Source organism: Protomyctophum bolini, assembly GCF_963924005.1.
Source record: "Protomyctophum bolini genome assembly, chromosome: 6".
Taxonomy (NCBI): Eukaryota; Metazoa; Chordata; class Actinopteri; order Myctophiformes; family Myctophidae; genus Protomyctophum; species Protomyctophum bolini.
In genome coordinates, this window is record NC_137867.1 from 15,802,543 (window position 1) to 15,820,076 (window position 17,534).

Consider the following 17,534-nt stretch of genomic DNA (forward strand, 5'->3'; position numbering starts at 1 on the left):
ACAGCAACATTAGTAACTTAATTCTGGGGGATCCCGAGGCAATCCAAGGCCATTGTGGAGATATAATCCTCCCATCTCATCCTTGGTCTGCCCCGGGGTCTCCTTCCAGTGGGCTGTGCATCAAGGACCTCCCTAGGGAGACGCTCGAGAGGCATTCTAACAAGATGCCTGAACCACCTAAACTGGCTCCTTTCCAAGCGAAGAAGCCCCAACTCTACTCTGAGTCTCTCAACGTGAATGCGCTTCTCAACCTCAACCTCTAGAGATCTAAGACCTTCTTCTTTCGGTCATAAGTTAAGTAACCCACACTTCATGACCCTATAAGTGAGAGTAGTTACGAAGATTGCTCGGTAGACAGAGAGCTAATCCTTAGTTCCTTACATCATATTTTGTCTATAACTCTATTGTTGTAAATACCATTGAAACAAGTTGAGCGACTCTGAAAACATAGCCCCGGAGACGATGAATATTTAAAGCTGCTGATTCATGTGCCACACCTACAAAGACCTTAGGGTACAAGTTACACAATGGTTGCTCGGGTGTCATTCCATGTGCTGATGATCAGGCATAAACTTGTGCACAATGCACATGAATACTAAATGCTGAAGCATGACATTCAATCAATGTTTAATTACAGGATATTTCACACTACAGACTAGCGCTGCTGGTTCAAATTGCACTAAATCAGGTCAGTGTAAGGTGTCAATATGATGGTTGGAAAGAATGAAAGACATTTGCACACTCACCAAGTTACACAAAAATAAATGCACTCGCCCGAGTCACCTCTCACTCAAACGATTAAATAAATCCATAGGCTAATAGCCTACACATGCTGTATACTAGTACATACCGTGCTTGTGTACACGAGCCCTGCAAAATCCATAAAATGCTCATCAGTTATCCGACTCGCATAATAACCAGGTCAGATGTGACCAGAGTAAACCCCCTTTTTTTACTGCACAAGTGGGTAGGACTAGGACCGCTAGTCTTGCTGCTGAGTGGGTTGCCAAGTCTGCATATTTCAAAAGCCCACAAAAAAGACCTTTCCACACACTACTTACACACACACTCCAACTCGCTTACAATTCGCGGACCTAGCAACCCTTCCGTAACCACGCACACGCCTGGAAGCCACCGCCCACGATTTAGCTTATTCCTTCTAAATCTCTGTATATAAAATATAGCTAACTCATCGAAACTCTTATAGTTACATCAATATTGTTCTTCGCCAAAGTATTAGGATTATACAGTTCGCATTGGCCAATTTCACTGCCACGCACATCCAGCCTTTTCCCATGATCTCTGTGGTTTGACCCAAAGCCAATTAATAGAAGAGGTACGACATTGAGGGGGCAGAAACCAAGCACTCGAGCGCTGTTCATGCAGCCTGAACTGAACAGTTTCGGGAGACAAACATAACAGTTACTTTTGCACACTTGATGCTACACAGACCATGCTAATGCCTGCTAAAGCTAATGTTGACAGCCTGACTGTGTGTGTGTCCTTGCAGGACAGAGAGGCAGGCGGAGGGCTCTCGTCAACATGTTATTTTGATCAACATTGGCCTGTTATCTCTCCTAATGGTACCAACATCAATACAGTTCTTTAGTTTGGGTCTGGAAGGCTAAATGTCATCAAATGGTGGTCCTTGGCTCAAATGCAGAATAAATAATGGGCCTTGTAATGAAATATCTTGACAACCACTGATTTAAGGTATATTTAGAACGGATAAAAAATATACCATTAATTTGCCATTCATCGCAATTAACTATGGACAATCATGCGATTAATCGCGATTACATATTTGAATCGATTGACAGCCCTATTATTATATAATAAGACGGAGGCAACAATTGTGCAAATAGCCAATCCACAAGGTCACAACGACCTTGTACATCTGCTATTTCACAAGCAACAGAATGGTCACAGCCTGAAAAGGCTCCTAAAATTGCTAGCCTACCACCTTGATATTAACAAAAACATGTTGTAACTTGTATTGCGTAGCCTTATGTAACTATTCATTGATTCACTCCCAGAATCTGGCAAAAAATAAAAGTGTTATTAGAAAAGGGTAAAGAAGTAAGAGAAGAAGTTAAAAGCAATAAAACACAAAAAGTGTTAAAATCAAAGTAAACTCGGGAAAGCAATTCTGAACATGTGGGTTTTCAGGGCGATTTCTGAGGGTGTACATTTCTGATGCATAGAGAGTGCATCCCAAAAGGGTGGGGGGGGCAGCTACAGAGAAGCAGGCGCGTAGCCGGCCAATAGGTGTGAGCGGTTTTGCCGACGTGCTAATGGTGGACCATTTAAAACAAAGCTTGCATGCTGTAGGTTGCTACGAAACAGACATTTGCATGCACAAGGGCTGCCAAAGTAGGCTATCTTTTGTTGTTTTTTCACCCCCTCTCTTCGAAGTTAGACTGGGCCAGCTCTAAACTGACTGGGCCACGGCCCGCGTGGACCAATGGACCCTACGCCGGTGCAGAGAAGGCCCTGTTGCCCCAGGTTTGGAGGCCTGATCTTATTGGGGACCCCCATCACTGGACCTGATGAATTGAATATGAAGGACCCCAATGGAAACAAGCCTTGGGTTTTTAATCCTCTTAGCATACCGGCCTTTTATTAAACTGTACTGTACTTTTTTTCTTTCTTTTTGCAAACTATTAATAAAGTATTCAATCAATCAATACAATAATCCAGTTCATGTATGGGAGGCCTTGGAGAGGAGGACAAACAATGTTGTGTTTGGTCGTACCTCAAAGTTTTGGGGCCATTGTCACTAGCCTAAAGTTATTTTGAAAGAACGGTCCTTTTTGTTTTCACATTAGGGGATGTGAAAGAGGACACAGCTCATTCTGATCTACCCAAGCTCTGTTGACACCTCTGACGATAACTTCACACTCTACTGCTCTAGAAATAGGAGGCGATGAACAATTACGATCACCGTCTTACCTCAATGCGATGCCTCAAACCATGTAAAGCCACCCAAGCAATTTAGCAGCCAACTAACATGCTGATTCTACTCATCAGTATGCCGATGTTCCTTTTTCAGACAAAAACATGTGTGCGCCACCTTACACGTGTTTGGGTGATATGCAAATAAATACATTTTTCATTTATGTTCAATTTCACTAAGTGTATTTTAAAGGTTTTTGTAAGTGCAGAAATTATCGGACCTTGAAACGAACAACACTGTACTTAGATAACCTCCTGAGGTGGTCTGAGTTCATTTGGTGTGTTCATGGGCACAATAATGTTGAGTCATCATCGGTCTAAGTTCATAGAGTTTTACCTCAAATGCTGCCACAGAAGTCAATTGACAGCCATGTACAGGTTTTGTTTCGCCAATGGCTTGAATTTCAGGTATTGTACATTATACACTATATACCTGAAATTCAAGCCGTTGGCGAAACAAAATCACCTCGCCAAAAATAGCCAATCTACAAGCTCAAAATACATTTCATTACGTTGCATTGTGAGCTTGTTACAACTTGCAGCTAATAGCTACCTGTATTGTGAAATTGAGCTGCTATTTTCGGCAAATGTTCCCCCACAGAGAATCATTAGTAGTTTTTTTCCCACATTTCCTTCACACGGGGGGTGTATGACCGTCCCACCGGGGGTGTAGTCTATAAATGTTTGGTTATTGTGCCTTGTATTGTCTGTCCTGATGGTCTAATGACCAAAATGTTAACAAAAGAGCAACATTTTTGGCAAGTTTCCGAAAGTGTGTGCGGGTCCTTTTCTTTGTTTTTCAAAGATACCTTTTGGTCCTATAAACCAATTCACATTCACAATGACATTTTTAATAAAATAAACACAAAAAGGCTGAAGACAAGCACATTCATGGTATTGGACTTATATTAAATTAATTTGCTGGAAACAAAATTCTAAAATCATAATAATAATTTACTGCTCACCCACCCACGCGTACATGAACCAGCAGCCTAATGTAATCTTAGTCACATGCCACCTATGGCAAACAGGGGCATGAATTCATGTTTGTGACCCAGTTCAATTTGAATCTGCCCTGGCACTGCCAGGCCCAAGCGCCCTCTTTGAGGTCATCGTCACTTGATATTGATAACCTTTATTCCAGAGTCCAGAAGCCTTTCAACAGCAGCCATACATTCAGTTTGTTCCCTTATTACGATAATGGTAGAAACATTGAAAGATTCAGAAACATTGTGCAGGTGAAATCTTGGTCAGCATTTCCACTTTTCCAAATGCTGCACAGAGGAAGGTTAAAAACAATGGACATAGACAACACATCAAACTCAAAACCTTTTTGAAAAACAAACCACAGTATTTAAGTATGTACAATCATCTAAAGACCTTAGCTGTACCGTCCGGCAGTGCATTCCACAGCCTAGGTGCCCGGGCGACAAAGGCCCTTATCACCCCGGGAAGAGAAAGACTTAGGAGGGGAGAGCATTTCAAAGATATACAGTAAGTAGGGGCCAGCCCATCCAAGGCTTTATAGGTAATAATATGAATTTTAAAGTCGCTCATGGAGCTCACAGGCAGCCAGTGTAGAGGGTGATTATTGTGATTGTGATTATTTATGTGCCGAGTCAGATTAAAAGATTCATAGAGTCCTAAATAAAATCAAAAAGGGCAACAGACATGAATATTATATAGTCACCAGCCAGGATGACTCTGTCGTGCTGGGCCATAATAATTGTTAAAACTACACACCATGCCATGGTGCACCCTGACAATTGAGTGTCATATGTTTTTGTTTTCATTCTTGATTTCTTCCGTCAGCTGTGTGCCTTTTCTCAACCTATCTGCCTGAGTGAGAACTAGGTCTCTAGACTGCAACCAAAAGTGTCAGTTAAAACCTGATCGCAATTCTGTGAGTCCATGGTGATTTCTAAGTTGGTCTTTCCCTGCTGCATGTTCATCATGAGTGTGCATGTATGTTGATAAGACATGCATATTTAATAATCTTCTTCAAAGAGACTGGCACAATGCCATGGCATGTGCTAGGATAGCGTGCACACACAAATAACCCACAGATCTACAAACTCACAGGCAAGTTGATGTGATCCGTTGTTTGCTTGTAGATCTGTAAGGTCTCAGATTATGTCAATTTTGCAGGCAATGAACTTGGGATATATTGTGAAAGAAATCTATCTGCTGCAATGCTGCCAACAGTAACTCCTAGGCATGGCAATTAGAATTTTAAATTTTAAATGGGGCAGAAGTAGATTGGAGAAGTATTTGCCTGCAGGGCAATAAAAAGTATTTTCAAACTGAGAGACAAGACAAGTTGACTGCGGAGAGAACTGTCTCCCACTGTGAATGAGAGGCACGGATGATGTATGTATGTATGCATGTATGCATACATGTATGTGGTTAAAATGGGTAAGGTTTAAAAAAGGCAAAAGCATGCTCTGTTGCACTGGCCTAAAAGTGTGTGTGTGTGTGTGTGTGTGTGTGTGTGTGTGTGTGTGTGTGTGTGTGTGTGTGTGTGTGTGTGTGTGTGTGTGTGTGTGTGTGTGCGTGCATGCATGTATGTATGTATGTATGTATTTATGTATGTATGTATGCGTGTTACACTTAATTATTCAGAATCAATAAATATGACAACACTAAAAACCTGACTACAATGCTGGTTAATGTAACGACATATATACACATGCTCCGCTACACCATCATGTTACTATATTTAGATAGCAATAATTGTATAACTTAGGAATACCAATTATATTAATTAAATGGGCTATGAGATTAAAAAAAAACAACACAGTTGAAGATAGGATTGGAATATCAATGTGTAGAGATGTTTGAACTCATTCAGAGGCTCAGAGCCACTTCGGCGCTGCAACTTCGTTGCCACCAGATACAGTGGGGTCTTTTATTTTGAAGACCCCAAAACTCATCCCAAAACTCACTGGAAGCAAAATGGCCTGAAGCTAATATGGTGATCGTATTTTTAAAAGTCATCAAGAAGCGTTAATATTGCAACCACGAGGTAGCAACGATTTAGTAATATACGTCAAAAGACTATCTTGGCAGATGAGATGGAAGGAAGTGGGGCAGACAGTTGAGACTATTATTTAAAATCCTAGCCCCAGGATATTGCATAAAGCCACAGAATTAGCCTACCGTGTGTTTTTGAGGGGCGCTTTAAGGTTTGTCTTTAGTTCAATGTTTGTTTTGTAAAACCGGCCATGAAAGTCAAACGGGCCACTGAAATAAACAGTAATATAGTGACATCACACTAACAGCCCCTCCCCTAACCCCTCCCCATTTATCATACAACAAATACTGTACACTTTTTTGAAAAAAGTATACCTCCTTATATAACAATAAGACCTGATGATCGTGTTTTAGGGTGGTAAAAAAATCACGGCACTCCATCTTTAATGTTTGTGTTGGCACCGTTCGTTTTACATCACCATTACATCACCTAATCAACATGAGTAATAGACTTTAATATATTAGCGCCCCTCACTTCACACAGGTGTGATTTCTATGGCTATATTCAGTATTATTCACCATTTCTAAAAAAAAAATCTAAAACCTGTACTGTATTTGTCCCTATTTGGAGCACTTTCACTGTTTGTCCCATTTTGGAGCACCAATGGCCAAGTAAAAAAGTCCTAATATATGTAGTATACATATAATACAGTATATACAGTATATGGTATGGATGTTTGTCTGCAGCCCTAAAGTCACAACTGCTGCAACAACTGAACATTTGTTCAAAGATTGTTGGACAACCACTTCAGAAACGTTATACATCCACATATGATAACAGCATCCTGGTTAGCAAGGAATATAACCTCCAATACTAACCATGTGTTGTATGGAGAATATAGGTAGGAGATATGGTGTACCAGCATACAATAAGGTCAGACTAAAGAGGTCCTTTGTCCACCAGTTGACTTTGAGGCTTAATTAGGACTCTGAGTTGTAGTAGCCAATAGCCATGGGGTAAGCTGGGCGGTGTTCATTGCTCTTGTCTTCATATCTTTATGTATGTAATATTGTTTTGTTCTTTGTACTAATATGTCAAATGTGTGTATGTGTTCCGCATACTTGGCTCAAGTTGGCTGCTGGGTCACAAGACAAATTTCAGTGTGAACTGACAATAAAGTACTATATCATATCCTACATATGCATGTATTAACTGTTCATGACAAGTCATGTGTCTTTAGTACTTGCACCCTTTTGCTGTTCTGACCTGCTGCAAACGTGATGATGCATAACCTAACCAGACACCACCTGCAGTGGTCTAAGGTTCACTAATTTTCTTGAAACGCATTCTGGCTTTTTCAAATCCCCCTATAAATTCTCTGTGGTTCGAGTCAGGAGACTGACACCCAGTCTATAATGGTCCAGGACTTCCTCTGAAACCAAGCCTCATTGGACTTTGAGGAATGCTTGGGATTATTGTCCCAATGACACCCAGGATTCAGCTTTCTCACAGAAACAAGTTTTCTCTTAAGATTTTCTGATACTCCAGTTCATTGAATCGATCTTGCCCACAACATAGTGCAGCTTTCCAGTGACAAAGGAAGCAAAGCCACCGCAGAGCATCACTGAGCCACCACCATGCTTCACTGTAGACAAGGTGTTCTTTTGAGTATAATCAATGCTTCATTCTTCCTTCTCCAGACATACGATCCATAATGTGATCCCTAGGCCCGAAGCGCTACAGTATTTTGGAGTAGACCCAATTGTGCTTTTGGATGTATTGGTGTATGTCTTGGAGTTCGGTCATGGATCCTTTCAGTGTTTAATATGCACCTTATTGTGCAAAGTGGAACCTCAGTGCCTGCTGTCACCAAGTCTTGCTGTTACTTAAGAATCTGGTGGTAGCCACATTGTTCCTTTAACTCATTCTAGGCCAAGTACTTATTTGACTTCTTTTAACAAATAGCCATCCAGGCCAAAGACGTTTTAATGTTAGCCTGTGCTGAACTAATGCTACTGCCATTTAGCTATGTATGAGTCAAAGCCGTAGATGTTCCTTGCAGACTGTCACAGCGCTGCACACAGACCGACAGCACAGTAGATCACGTAACATTTTGTTTTAGCTGTACATTTACAGAGACGATTTCACAGTCAAAACAGTACCACAGGGGATTCATGTGAAATTATTTATTTAATTTTCAAGGAATTTTTTACACTGGCAAAAACAGGGCCAGTGTATGGCGCCATCTAGTGGCCCGGCCGTTCTGAAAAGCGGGCCAGTGGGCCATTTATAATGTCGACCCCTGTGCAGTATGAAAAAAGCTTAATATATAAGCTATACTAGTATAGCCGCCCTACAGCCTTCTGCTGATGGCGGACACCTACAAGTTCCTGTGAATGCACATGACAATTCACTGAACTGGAATGACAACGCTGAAGCCCTCTCCCGGAAGGGCCTCCTCAGGAATAACAAGCGGTTATTTCTGAGGAGGCCCTGGTCCGTGTGCAACAACACGCTAGTACGCTACTGCAGATGTTAAGTTTTAATACCGGTATATATTTTTTATCCCACGATTTTGTAACCCATTTTTCACCCCTGTGTCAATCATCTAATGTGATCCTGGGATCTAAACACCCTCCACCAACCTAGTCCCCATATATGGGGGACAAGGGGAGAGCAACGGACTTGAACTCATGCTTCCTTCATGCCCGAGTGTCCAAGTTGCTCCTTTACACCTGACAGGGGGGAGTTTCCCTGGTTGGACGTAGCGCGTGGAAGGAACACGTTATTCCAACCAGTTCCTTTCCCCTCCATCAGGCGCCCCGGCTGGCCAGGGGGAGGCAGTTTAGTGACCAGGATTACTGCATGTTTTTTGTGAGGGTACCTACCCTAGGGGACACAGGGAGAACATGCAAACTCCACACAGAAAGGCCCTTTCGCCAACCCCGCCTTCAGGATGTTCAGTTTTAAACTGGGAAATTTATACGGTGACCAATAATAATGTCGTTTTTTTTCTTCTTTTTATTGCGACAGAAGGTCGCAGATTACTATGAAAACTCGCAAAACCGGTCAGTTGGTCGGTTGGTTACGCCTCCATATATGGTTGCCAGTCCATTACACCTTGTGACATAACGCCTTGTGACATCACACCCATAAATGGAGATCCCTGATCCCATCAATATTATGAAATATATGGAAATGTCGTGAGTCACGCCTCGTGAAACATCACATCACGCCCCATGACACTATCTCGATCTGACCTCTGCACTCAATACATGCTATAAACTTGGTATGGCCATGAACCCTGGCCATACCCGTTTTTCATCATCACCTGAACGACCTCATCAAACCCTGGATAGCCATACATGGTTTGACATATTAGATCTGCATATATGGAGCCAGCCAGCAAATATACATCTGACCTCACTGACACAAGATTAATAGTTTAATTCTTGCTCCTCAACTGTGCCATGTTAAGCTCTGTTGTTTCAGCACGACCTCCCCTTTAGGGCGAGAGCTGACCCAAATAGTTCGATGACACAGGATTCGGGACAAGGACTAACAGATCTAGACAGGTCTACAGACAGACGGGTACACAGGCACTCTGACAAAGCCCCCGACACTATGACCCAATATTGGTCGGCTCTGCGGTGCGACGTCCATTATCCAGGCAGATACCCCACTGTTGGAAGCCGACTGACACTGTACCAGTCTCATATCCAGTGCTATGTTGTCTGCACTATCGTATTTTATATATTGTATTGAACATACAAAAGACAAGGAAAATGTACAGTAGCTCTCCCCCTCAACACATATGTCTAGCAACTGGCAAGTGGCAGCCTTTTATGCTCAGCTGACCTAATGAGCCAGCCTGGACTATACCACTGTCTACAAACTGTCCGCAGTCAATAAATAGAGCTGCGCACAATAAATACATCAATAGCCTTGCCTTAAGTAAATTAAGTCTCCATGAATGACTACCCAATATAATAATTACAATAACCCTACAACATAAATTAGCAACTACAAATGCACATCACACCCATCTCTACTATCCTATCCAACAGGTCATTGTTAGGCCAATCCAACTTAATAAAACTTCACATGAACTATTTCACTTTTCAAAACATATTGCACCTACCTAGTCCCTATTGCACATATTACCCACATTACATCTGCCCCTTATGATTGTCAAACACCAAACATTTCCCCAGGTGAAACTCGTTGACTGAGTGGCCATCTCAGCTAAACAGGAAACTGTATTCAACAATAAAATCATGACTATGTAAAAATGCAACTGTGCAAGTTAATAAAGTGCCAATAACTAAAGTGCCCATATGCTGTGCAAATATTGTTCAATTAAATAAGGGTTAAAAACAGTCCCAGAGGTCCTCTCTGTTACAAGGCCAAACAGGGCCAACCCGGTGACATGTAACACTGCTTGCTACTGATTGTCCATGGTCATGATGTTTCGGTAGACTGAAGTGAGGATTTGACGCTCCCCCAGGACTTTTTAATTTAGTATACGTGTATATTTTTCATTGGATTTGCACTTCATTTGCAGTTTATTAACAACATCCATTTGGTTCCATTTTTACACTCTGGGTTTACAGGCCCGTTAGTGGTCCATTTGGTTCGTACCGATAGCTGGCCTGGAATACTGCCTTCACAGTTCACAGGTGATTTGCATTGTGTACAGCAGGGATCTTCAACGTTTTCAGGCCAAGGAAGGACCCACCATGAATAAAATGTGTTTTCAATACTTTGTAAACTTCACCGATATCGGTATCTGCCGACTGCCGATAGCGATTTTTCCCCGACTATTTATATAGAACACTTGTCATATCACAATATTACAATATCCAAAATCACAGAAAATATGCAGTCTAATATCATGATGTGGATATAATATTGATACTAGGGATGTCCAGATACCGTTTATGTCCAGATCCGATTCCGATCATTTGAAAATGACGTGATCAGCCCCAATTTCCGATCACATGATCGGATCGGGACAATGCTACTCGTTACTTTGATGTTACTTGACTGCTCTTATGGCCGATCTACAAGCTCACAACATGTCACACTTGTAGATCTGCTATTTTCCGCTAATGTTCCCCCCAGAATAGCGATGCGAGGGTTCATGTCGTTAATGTAAAAATAAAACAAAGTTCCTGTCACACAAAGATTTGGTGACCCCCCTGCAGTATTTCTGAGGACCCCCTAGGGGTCCTGGCCCTGATCCCCTGTTGAAGACCCCTGGTGTACACTAACAGGACAATTGGACTTTCCCCATTTGCATTACAATTGAATTACAAAGGAGAGTTAATGGCCTGTTTGGATGTATGTACTGTTAAGGCCAGAAAGTAGTTTTTTGCCACTCACTCAGTAGGCATTCCTGCATAACTTCCGGGTTTGATGATGATGAAACTCAACATTAGACCCAGAAATGTCACAAATCATGTCACCATTTGTTGCATAAACTATTCTTTCACAAAGTTTGGTACCAATGATCTCAGGACTGGAGTCATAACATATGACAATGTCTGCCAACCAGTGTTTTGATATTCCATACCGTTTGCCTGCAATTGCTTTACAGAATTAGTGAGGCCCATTTCATTCTTACAAAAAAATAAAAATGAAATCCACCATAGCCTATATCATGAACATCAAATCAACCCCAAATTGGATTGCATATTGAGGAGCACCTTGAATGGGGTTGCCAACGAGCAAGCAACAACCTGAAATTCAAATAAGGGACGTTTAGAAAGAGACATTAGCCAATCTATGGCCCAAACCACACTAATGATTCGCCATGCAACTCCTTGCAACCAAACAGTTGTGTGTAGTTGCATGACACCATTATCCCCAACGGCAGTTGCAAGGAGTTGCACTGGTGGGGTTTGGACCTACAAGCTCACAATGCAGTAGATTGGCTATTTTTGGCAAAGACATATACAGTATGGTCTATGGTGTAGAGTAGACAGAAGGGAAAAAACGGTCCAAGTACAGAGACAAATCAGCTCCATTCTATGGAACCGTTACCTGCATTATAGAATATGTATATGAGCTGTATAAACTTGTAAGATGTGTGTCAGTGATTCCCCAAAATAGTGTGTCCCTTATCAGTTCAATAAGGGACACGTATTTTAGTTCCCAAATAAGGGTACGATTCTGCATTTCAAGTGATGGTTGGCATAACTTGGCAAACCTAACCTCCAAGCACTTTCGATTCTGCCCATGGGCACACCACAAATGCAAACAGTTGCACCATATGGCTTATAAATCTTATTTCCCTGTGTAGCTTCCTCTGGTCTTGACTTTTGCTAATCACACTTCCACAGCCATGGCTATAGGCAACCCATCCTGGTACAGTTATGCGCTCAGCTGAACGCTCCTATCTTAATTTGTACAGTATCTCTACTGTAGGTACCATACTCATCCGTTTCATCATCGTGATTATTGCTGTTGCAACACCTGCATTTCCCCCCATCTATCTATCCATCCATCTAGCGTCCCCCTACTCTGAAATATGAACACTTATAACAGCACTCGTTATGTGGGGCATTGTGCTGCGTTGGTTAGCTAAGCTGTCCTACCTAGTCTTTATTATGAAATTGAAGTACGCGGCACCGAGGTCTAGACCTTGAAACCGATGTCCTCCACATTCTAGTGTGTGCAAGGTTGTTTTCAACACAAAGTGCTAAAACAGCAGCAAAGAGACCATAGGATAGATCATCTTAAGTTCTTAACCCTCTGTTCTCCACACAGCGCATCATCCAGGACCAGGGAACATATGGCCCACTAATTCCTGTCCAGGAACGTACCCCTCTCTTCTCCGTTCCGTTTTTTCACACGCTGTCTTCTGGTCCACCTAATGTGTGCTACACAAACGCGTGTCGATCCTGCACCGACTGTTTCATAACAGCCACATAACAATGGTTACATGGTGGAAGAAATCACTCAAATACAGACTCACCTGTCTGAGGAAATGAGGGATCGACAGAATCCACGTCCCTGGCTCACACAGCTAACGTTGTTGTTGCTCGGTGTTGTGTAGAGAGTAGAGATGGTGATGATGGGGGCACAGAAACCGTTTGAAAGAAGTCCGAATAAAAACGAAGCCGTGTTGAATTGCCGACACCTTCGGGCCCGGTTGTTCACGCCACAGCTTGTTTCAGCATACAGTCGCCTACAGTGCAGTACAGTATATAAGGACGCTACGGCTACAATGCTGTGTGTCCATGAAGAGATTTTGCCTTTCATACAGCCACGGGGTTGACTAGCTCATCATCACGCATGCTCAAACGGACCCTTGACGTCAGATCTGTATCTCGCGCCCCGACCAATCGGGCTGCATGTAAACCCGTTACGTATGTCTCTCTCTGGAGCCAATAGTTCTTCGTCGTACATCGGAGTCGCGCACAATACATTTAACCATAAAGGCTCTGCATTTAACTAACTACAGCAGGTTAGGTTTTCTTTCCTTTCCTAAACCACATCCCCCTTCACCTCTCCGCCTCTGTGGTCATTCCCCCTGGTATTCAAAATATTTATTATTGAGTAAAAACTGTCTTTTAGACGCCGAAACAACGGCGCTCAAGGTTCGTGAAAAGGGCGAACACTGCACTCTAACGGTTATTTGTTTGTACTACGACCTACAAAGTCACTTCTCCCTGTAAGTTAACAGTAGTAAAGGTTCAGCAGTTCAGGTAGACCGATGCCAAAGCCAACCAAGTACGTACCAACCACAGATTTGATCATGATGATGCGGCAAAAAAAACGGAAGTACTGTAGGCCTAGTAGGCTATTCAACTTCCAATCCCAACAATAGAACAAATAGTATTGGATTAGGAAAATCACCCCCCCCCCCCCCATTCCTCTAGGTTTTTTGTATTATTTCAATTACCAACATATAATGTACATTTTAAATGTAAACAATTGTGTTTTTATCTGAATCCCCCCCACTGAATCCCCCTCCCAAGATGCAAACAATTGTGTTTTTATCTGATTTTTTTTATCTGAATCCCCCCCCCCCCCCCCCTTTTCCCCTTACTGTATATGTTTCTTTTCCCTTTTTCCCTTCTTTATGATGAATTCCTGTTATGTTCTTTGACTAGAAGTGTCTATTTGTACGTATGTAAATGTTTTGATGAATTGAACATGGTGGACCCTCTTGTAAACAAGTGTAATGCTTAATTGGGTCGTCTACTCACAGTTAACAGTCTTTGTATTGCGTTTGTGCTTGAAATGTACTGTAATTCTGCAAACTGAGTTTTGAAAACTGTCATGTGAATGTGAAATAAACATCTAATCAAAGCAAATTACATAATGCTTGTAAATATAAATAATATATAAAAAAATACATGCATTTTGAAGATTCAAATGACGCACACACATTTTTCATGTAGGCTACCTTAACTTTTTCCTCATGATTATCGTTTTACCTGCAATTTGCGAAAGCTTGTACAGAAAATAATTTCACCCACTCTTTGTGCTGTGACAATACAGCAATACAAGTTGAAGTTGACGCTGGTGGAGAAGCGAGTTGGGTTGAACTACACACAGGCTGTACACCCTGTACTGGCACGGTTAAGGTACAAAGACACACGCACAACACAAGACTCATTCACCAGGTTGTTAATTAACTGTTAAGCACCTCTATTATATTTTAACTGTCTGACAGAGACAAGCCAAGGATTTCCCGCTCTTTACCCCTACAGTAGATTTGCCTTGTCATCTTTGTCTGCATATTCAAGAATACCATGTAAACTTGTAAAGTGACTCATTAGTCTGGAATTAAGAGGAGAAGTCACAGCTGTAGAGATTATCTTTAATCATTCCACATCACAAAGATCCTACTGTACTGTACATTATACCATGGCACTGACAGTCAGCAGCATGCTCTTTGAAACTGGATACCATCAACACACTTTTCTAACACTCCTTTTATTCGAGCACATAAACTCCACTGTGCCAAACAAAAATCTTGCTTTTAAGACTTTTAAAACAAACAATGAGTAATAGCTGACTGTAGAATAAATTTACGTAAATTCAGTGAAGAGAACTTGAAGAGCACAGCTACATTTTAATCGATTAACATATAGAGCGCAGAACAGATACAATTGTATCCGTTCCTGCACCATAACTGTTGTGCTGCACAGACGTGAGCATTACAACTCTGGATATTAAGTCGTATTATCTATACATACTGTATATACATACACACTGGCTTCCATCAGTCGTCTATTACGCCTGATTTAGTTGCATGTGGATTTCGCGAACCAAAAATAGTAAATGCAGATTTATTTTTATTTTCAGTTAGCGGCACTCACACACAACCAAGTATAAGACGCTATCTTACAATGCCTTTGTTTTAGGCACATCATACATAGAGATCAAATCTTAGTGCAAGCTAATTCCACATCACAATGATCACATATTCGCTGACAAACATGCTTCAGTTCATTTTCTTTTCTTTTCTTGTTGTTGCTGTGGTTTTGGTGATGATCAGCAGCATCAACTTGGTTCAGTGCATTCAGTGCTACTATACAGTGTATTTGTTGTGAAGTTGTTTGAGTGTGTGTGTGTGTGTGTGTGTGTGTGTGTGTGTGTGTGTGTGCGTGGGTGTAAAATAGAAAGTGTGTATTAAAGCAAGATGCATGTATTATGTGTTATATCGTCCATAAGTCCCTCCTCTCCTCACACTCCTGTTCTGTTTGTCCAAGAAGTCTCTTGCGGTCCCCCTTTAGTATCCAAAAGCAGTGGCAAGACAGGTGAAGGAGAATGATTCTGTACAAAAACCGGTGTAGTTTTCAACATACAGTATATTCCTGGATCCATTTCCCTATTAGTATTGTTCACTTAAGAGACTATATAAATTTGTGGCTACTTGGGTCTCTATCTGTATGCATTGAATTGGATTGGGTGTACTGTAACAAAGACAGTATTCTGCTTGGGTCTAGATAACATTCTCAAAGAGCTGCATGGAGTTCATGATGTTCTCGTCCTGAAAAACAAAAAGAGCGAGGTCAACAGTTTAGAACCCTGGACAAATTAAGTGCAAAATGTTCATTTTTGTCTGAGTTAATCCTCAGGGCTTTTAATCGTGAAGCCACGAAGTGACTGTGAAACCATTGTATCCATCTTTGTATTAGAATTAGTAGTTAAATGTAATGAAAATCCAAAAGGTATACATTTATTGAACCTGACATAGTATAGGGACCAATCAACCAAAATTAAATCTCTTACAATCTCTTATCTTAACATAAAAGTAGGTTGTTTGTCTATTCATGAAGCTGCAGTCCGGAAAACCAAAACCATCAAGAGGGACCAATTTGAGGAGTGAAGAGTGATTATAGGACACTAGGATATTGCTAGGATATTGCTACATGCCATCTACTTGCTACATGCCATCGTCTTGAGACACACAAGAGTCATCATTTGTGATGATGACACAGACAACTTTGTGTTACTCTTGTATTATGCAAGTTGTAGCAATCTCAGCTTCCGCCCTAATGTACAAAGGTCATACTGTACTGTACCTATGGTTGCAGTTGACAGAAGGAGTCATGGAACCATTGGTGTATGAAAAGGCAGCGTCACCACAATAAGTGTGAGACTGAGATCTACATCTCTACTGCAATGCATTCAACAGAAGAAATGTCCTTGTCTTCATCGTCTCATGTATTGAATTATGTGCATGACACAACAGAATTGTGGATGAAAATTTCTTGTTTACATTGTATATCTATAATATTTGCTTTACTATGAAAAAATATTCCATACATGATGCCTTTGAAAAATATATTTTAATTTGACATTTTATTTTACAATCAAATTTTATACAACCATCAATTTCAAAAACTGAACATTATGGGGAAGAGAAAAAAAAAAGATGAGGGAGATATTGGAATTCTGTACAGTTTGTACGTACTGTCGCACCTTGACCAAAACCAAGACAGAAGCAGTTGTCAGTATTCACGCGCAAGCTAGATTTATTTAGAAGTGAGGTTACAAGGAAAGGCAGATAGGACGTGAGAGTTCGTCAGGACGAAAACTACAACTAAACAGTCTCTATTTCTCTTCTTTTCCAGGGACCGGAGAATCCAGACGGTGGATATAGAGGTACAGTAGGTTATTAACAAAGGTTTTTCTTCCTTTTAGGGTTCCAGGGCCAGGAGCCAAATCGGGTAAGAAGGAGCTTAACTTAAGAGTAGCCCGTAGAAGGGGGGTCTCTTATCGTATAGAGTTCAGAACAGCGGGGGAGGTCGAGGGAAGGATCCCTATCCACAGGGCGCTTTCCTTGTGTTACAGTTAGCCTTCCTTTAATTAATCGGTCTCGCCTGAGACTGTGTCGAGCCAGGAGAATGCCGGGGGACGAGAGAGGCACAATATTCACAATAAACAGCATTATTTAGGGAGGGAATAATGTGGAGATCTCTTACCGCCAGACGCCTACATACGTGCGCACACACACAGAGAGGGCAAGCGGTGAATGGAGGGAGGCGCCCGCTTTTATAGTCCGCCGGTGTCCACCGCAGGTCTGATTCAGCAGACCGTTCACAGGTATGTAACGGTCTGCTATGATTCGCCCCAGCGGCTG

General features: G+C 41.6%; 2 protein-coding genes across 4 annotated transcripts in view; both read right to left on the reverse strand.

The window, feature by feature from the left end:
- LOC308316556 (solute carrier family 23 member 2-like) overlaps positions 1–13,183 on the reverse strand; it is a 45,592-nt gene extending 32,409 nt beyond the window's left edge. For both annotated transcript variants that reach the window (XM_080765233.1, XM_080765232.1), the window contains exon 1: positions 12,909–13,183. The gene's annotated coding sequence lies outside the window, so the exon portion shown is untranslated. The remainder of the gene's footprint in view (positions 1–12,908) is intronic.
- A 1,669-nt stretch (positions 13,184–14,852) lies between these two features.
- kcnip3b (Kv channel interacting protein 3b, calsenilin) overlaps positions 14,853–17,534 on the reverse strand; it is a 38,093-nt gene continuing 35,411 nt past the window's right edge. For both annotated transcript variants that reach the window (XM_080766875.1, XM_080766874.1), the window contains one exon: positions 14,853–15,938. In XM_080766875.1, coding sequence (XP_080623001.1) covers positions 15,891–15,938 — 48 coding nt within the window. In that variant the 3' untranslated portion in view covers positions 14,853–15,890. The remainder of the gene's footprint in view (positions 15,939–17,534) is intronic.